The sequence below is a fragment of the Ambystoma mexicanum genome, chromosome 3q, assembly GCF_040938575.1.
Source record: "Ambystoma mexicanum isolate Mex_15411 chromosome 3q, UKY_AmexF1_1, whole genome shotgun sequence".
Classification (NCBI taxonomy): domain Eukaryota; kingdom Metazoa; phylum Chordata; class Amphibia; order Caudata; family Ambystomatidae; genus Ambystoma; species Ambystoma mexicanum.
The window spans coordinates 1,173,510,458-1,173,516,236 of record NC_090926.1 but is presented as its reverse complement, the minus strand read 5'-3'; the positions used below and the strand labels follow the sequence as shown (position 1 = coordinate 1,173,516,236).

The 5,779-nt window shown below is 55.2% G+C and overlaps 1 protein-coding gene across 1 annotated transcript; it reads left to right on the top strand.

The window, feature by feature from the left end:
* The first annotated feature begins 447 nt into the window (after positions 1-447).
* LOC138448091 (CCHC-type zinc finger nucleic acid binding protein-like) lies at positions 448-1,104 on the top strand. Its single transcript, XM_069604634.1, has one exon. The coding sequence runs from the start codon at positions 448-450 to the stop codon at positions 1,102-1,104; it is 657 nt and encodes a 218-aa protein (XP_069460735.1).
* Positions 1,105-5,779: the final 4,675 nt, after the last annotated feature.

Below are 5,779 nucleotides of genomic sequence, written 5' to 3'. Positions count from 1 at the left end.
GTGAATAGGGGGGGTGTGTGTGTGTGTGTGCGCGTGCGTGCGTGCGTGCGTGCGTGTGTGTGTGTGTGTTTCTTGACCACTGAGAGAATGAGCGAGTGGGTGAATGAGTACGATTGAGGGCCGGAAGTGCCAATACGTGCCCACAAAGTGTCAACATATATCGAAGCCACTCTGCCATTTGATGAGATAACTGCTGTCACGTGGCCCTAAAGAGATATGTGTCCTAAAAGCACCACACTTTGCACAAAGGTGACATCAAATGCCTAAAGAATTTAACCTTTGTCCAAAAACTGTCATTATGTGTGCCAGAAGTGCCGTGATATGTCCCAAGGGTGCCATCATGTGTGCCAGAAGTGCCATTATATGTCCCAGGAGTGTCATTATGTGTGCCAGAAATGCGGTGATATGTCCCAAGGGTGCCATCATGTGTGCCAGAAGTGCCGTGATATGTCCCAGGAGTGCCATCATGTGTGCCAGAAGTGCCGTGATATGTCCCAGGAGTGCCATCATGTGTGCCAGAAGTGCCATTATATGTCCCAGGAGTGTCATTATGTGTGCCAGAAGTGCCGTGATATGTCCCAGGAGTGCCATCATGTGTGCCAGAAGTGCTATGATATGTCCCAGGAGTGCCATCATGTGTGCCAGAAGTGCCGTGATATGTCCCAGGAGTGCCATCATGTGTGCCAGAAGTGCCATTATATGTCCCAGGAGTGTCATTATGTGTGCCAGAAGTGCCGTGATATGTCCCAGGAGTGCCATCATGTGTGCCAGAAGTGCCGTGATATGTCCCAGGAGTGCCATCATGTGTGCCAGAAGTGCCGTGATATGTCCCAGGAGTGCCATCATGTGTGCCAGAAGTGCCATTATATGTCCCAGGAGTGTCATTATGTGTGCCAGAAGTGCCGTGATATGTCCCAGGAGTGCCATCATGTGTGCCAGAAGTGCTATGATATGTCCCAGGAGTGCCATCATGTGTGCCAGAAGTGCCGTGATATGTCCCAGGAGTGCCATCATGTGTGCCAGAAGTGCCATTATATGTCCCAGGAGTGTCATTATGTGTGCCAGAAGTGCCGTGATATGTCCCAGGAGTGCCATCATGTGTGACAGAAGTGCTATGATATGTCCCAGGAGTGCCATCATGTGTGCCAGAAGTGCCGTGATATGTCCCAGGAGTGCCATCATGTGTGCCAGAAGTGCAATGATATGTCCCAGGAGTGCCATCATGTGTGCCAGAAGTGCCGTGATATGTCCCAGGAGTGCCATCATGTGTGACAGAAGTGCTATGATATGTCCCAGGAGTGCCATCATGTGTGCCAGAAGTGCCGTGATATGTCCCAGGAGTGCCATCATGTGTGCCAGAAGTGCTATGATATGTCCCAGGAGTGCCATCATGTGTGCCAGAAGTGCTATGATATGTCCCAGGAGTGCCATCATATGTGTCAGAAGTGCCGTGATATGTCCCAGAAGTCATGTGTGCCAGAAGTGCCGTGATATGTCCCAAGGGTGCCATCATGTGTGCCAGAACCTTGATATGTCCCAGGAGTGCCATCATATGTGTCAGAAGTGCCATTATATGTCCCAGGAGTGTCATTATGTGTGCCAGAAGTGCCGTGATATGTCCCAGGAGTGCCATCATGTGTGCCAGAAGTGCCGTGATATGTCCCAGGAGTGCCATCATGTGTGCCAGAAGTGCCTTGATATGTCCCAGGAGTGCCATCATGTGTGCCAGAAGTGCCGTGATATGTGCCATAAGTGCCGTGATATGTGCCAGAAGTGCCGTGATATGTGCCAGGCGGGGACTTTTCCAGATGGCAGCGCCACTCATTGTCCAGGGAAGTCATTTACTCCCAAAAGTGTTTTGAAGACTTTCAAAATAAGAGGACGTGAACGTGTCTAGGCTTCGAATGCCCTCTCCTAGAAACGGCGACCGAATTGCTGTGCGCGTGTGTGCTATAGGGTTCCCCTAGTGTTCATTGCATGGTGTGGGCGCCCCCCACTATGTAGGCGAGTATAGCTGAATGATTGTGCGCGTGCACGCGCATATCTATTTATGGAATGCGCACATTGATGTGCCCGCATGTTTATTTCTCCACGTGCCCATTCCGGAGTGTATACACGCATTTGCTTATCTTAATGTACGCTTATGTATACGTACATGCGTGGATATGTTGGGGGTACGTATCCATGTATTCATTGGATGTCTGTGTGTTTCTGAGTGTGTACCTTTGCATGAATGTATATACGTGTGTGTGTGTGTGCGCGCGCGCGCGTGCATTCCTTTGTGCATATTTCTAAGTGCATGTGCATGTGTGTATTTCGGCGTGTCCGCGCACCTGTTTGTTTGTGCATGTCTGCACTGTGCATTCCCTGCACACTTGAGTGAGTATGGGCGCTTGCTCAGGTGGTTGTGTGTATGTTTCTGAGTGCTGGCAGTCGCCCTCGGCAGTGACCTGTGCGCCAGGATGCCGGGGGGCGACCAGGGGGCACAGGGCCTTTGCCGGTCGTCGGAGTGCCCCCCACCCCCGCAGCCGCATCTCCCCTCGCTCTCCCCCACCCCCCTCCTCCCTCCCCCTCTTCTTGTGACTTGGGGTGAGGCGCTGCGAGAAGCTGCGTGTTCCTGGAGGAGGAGAGACGGACGGGGGTCTGTCTGTCTGCTGCTGCCTGCGCTCCCCTCGCCCCTCTCCCTCCCTGGCTCTCTCCTGGAGTCTGGATGTGAACCGCTGCCGCCGCCACCGCCGCACACCCAGGGCAGACGTGCCCCCCGGGAGCTTGGCAGGACACCCGGAAGCCTGGTAGGTGCCCTCCGAATGCTACCCGTCTTTGCAACCCGCCCTGCCCCCATCCTGCAGTGCGTGGAGAGCTCCGCCGCAGGGTCAGCACCAGGTAACATCGCACGGGGTGCCAGCTGAGCAGGGGCTGCCCCGGACTGGCACTAATTTAGCACGATATGGCAACTCCACTTACCTGTACACAAGCCGGTGGACCTGGGCCCCTTCTACCCCCAGCCATGTAAGCTAGTGTCCCGCTGAGGCCAGACCAGAGGTGCGAAGCCCCCCTCGCCCCCAGGCATGGGCACAAGGCTCGTGCCTTCCTCACCCCATGCCATAGAAGCTAGGATCCTCCTGGCTCCTAGGTACACAAGGTAGTGCCCACCTACCCCTAGACACAGAGAAGGTGTTCCTACCTCCTAGTAATGGACGCTAGGGCCTGCTACCCACCAGCCATGGATATGTCTCCCTATCGCTGCCCACGGATGGCAGTGTCATCCTACCACCTCACAAGGGATATCAACGCCTTCTTTCCCTAGAAATAGTTGCTAATGTCCTCCTACCCCCCGCCCATGGGTGGCAGTGTCCTCCTACCCCCTCACAGGGGATGCTAGCATCTTATTTCCATAGCAATAGATGTCAGTGTCCTTCTACCCCCCGCCCACGGGTGACAGGTCCTCCTACCCCCTCACAGGGGATGCTAGCATCTTCTTTCCATAGCAATAGATGTCAGTGTCCTTCTATCCCCCGCCCATGGGTGGCAGTGTTATCCTACCCCCTCACAAGGGATATCAACGCCTTCTTTCCCTAGAAATAGATGATAATGTCCTCCTACCCCCCACCCATGGGTGACAGTGTCTTCCTACCCCCTCGCAAGGGATGCTAGGATCTTCTTTTCCTACTATCCCCCGCCAATGGGTGACAGTGTCCTCCTACCCCCTCGCAAGGGATGCTAGGATGTTCTTTCCCTATTATCCGCCGCCCATGGGTGACAGTGTCCTCCTACCCCCTCACAGGGGATGCTAGCATCTTCTTTCCATAGCAATAGATGTCAGTGTCCTTCTATCCCCCGCCCACGGGTGTCAGGTCCTCCTACCCCTTCACAGGGGATGCTACAATCTTCTTTCCCTGGCAATAGATGTTAGTGTCCTTCTATCCCCCGCCCATGGTGGCAGTGTCCTCCTACCCCCTCACAGGGGATGCTAGTATCTTCTTCCCCTAGCAATAGATGTCAGTGTCCTTCTATCCCCCGCCCACGGGTGGCAGTGTCCTCCTACCCCCCCACAGGGGATGCTAGCATCTTCTTTCCCTGGCAATAGATGTTAGTGTCCTTCTATCCCCCACCCATGGTGGCAGTGTCCTCCTACCCCCTCACAGGGGATGCTAGCATCTTCTTTCCCTAGGAATAGATGTCAGTGTCCCTCTATTCCCCGCCCACGGGTGGCAGTGTCCTCCTACCCCCTCCCCCCCCACAGGGGATGCTAGCATCTTCTTTCCCTAGGAATAGATGTTAGTGTCCTTCTATCCCCCACCCATGGGTGGCAGTGTCCTCCTACCCCCACAGGGGATGCTAGCATCTTCTTTCCCTAGGAATAGATGTCAGTGTCCTTCTATCCCCCACCCATGGGTGGCAGTGTCCTCCTCCTACCTCTCCCCCCCCCACAGGGGATGCTAGCATCTTCTTCCCCTGGCAATAGATGTTAGTGTCCTTCTATCCCCCACCCATGGGTGGCAGTGTCCTCCTCCTACCCCCCCCCCCCCCCACAGGAGATGCTAGCATCTTCTTCCCCTGGCAATAGATGTTAGTGTCCTTCTATCCCCCACCCATGGGTGGCAGTGTCCTCCTACCCCCTCACAGGGGATGCTAGCGTCTTCTTTCCCTAGCAATAGATGTTAGTGTCCTTCTATCCCCCGCCCACCGGTGTCAGGTCCTCCTACCCCTTCACAGGGGATGCTACAATCTTCTTTCCCTGGCAATAGATGTTAGTGTCCTTCTATCCCCCGCCCATGGTGGCAGTGTCCTCCTACCCCCTCACAGGGGATGCTAGCATCTTCTTTCCCTAGGAATAGATGTCAGTGTCCTTCTATCCCCCACCCATGGGTGGCAGTGTCCTCCTCCTACCCCTCCCCCCCCCACAGGGGATGCTAGCATCTTCTTTCCCTGGCAATAGATGTTAGTGTCCTTCTATCCCCCACCCATGGGTGGCAGTGTCCTCCTACCCCCCCACAGGGGATGCTAGCATCTTCTTTCCCCAGGAATAGATGTCAGTGTCCTTCTATCCCCCACCCATGGGTGGCAGTGTCCTCCTACCCCCCCCCCACAAGGGATGCTAGCATCTTCTTTCCCTAGCAATAGATGTTAGTGTCCTTCTATCCCCCACCCATGGGTGGCAGTGTCCTCCTACCCCCTCACAGGGGATGCTAGCATCTTCTTTCCCTAGGAATATATGTTAGTGTCCTTCTATCCCCCGCCCATGGGTGGCAGTGTCCTCCTACCCCCCCCCCCCCCCCCCCCCCCCCACAGGGGATGCTAGCATCTTCTTCCCCTGGCAATAGATGTTAGTGTCCTTCTATCCCCCACCCATGGGTGGCAGTGTCCTCCTACCCCCTCACAGGGGATGCTAGCATCTTCTTTCCCTAGCAATAGATGTTAGTGTCCTTCTATCCCCCACCCATGGGTGGCAGTGACCTCCTACCCCCTCACAGGGGATGCTAGCATCTTCTTTCCCTAGCAATCGATGTTAGTGTCCTTCTATCCCCCGCCCACGGGTGGCAGTGTCCAGAGTGCCATTCTATCACCTACCAATGTGTGCCTGGCTCCTCTGTTCCCGAGCCAATGGGGCTGGGGTCCTCTTCCTTTCAGTCATGGGTGGGGTGTGGGGTTCCCCTCCGGAGCTCCGAAGAACCTTGTGCTAAACGTGTTGGCGGGACGCAGTTAAGTGTGTGTGACCCACCTCGTGCACGCGCCCCTCTTGAACACACGCTACGCAGGACACTCTCGGGGGCGCGTG

Excerpts from the sequence above, each read along its gene's own strand:
- LOC138448091 (XM_069604634.1), top strand. The coding sequence starts at position 448 with ATGTCCCAGGAGTGCCATCATGTGTGCCAGAAGTGCCGTGATATGTCC.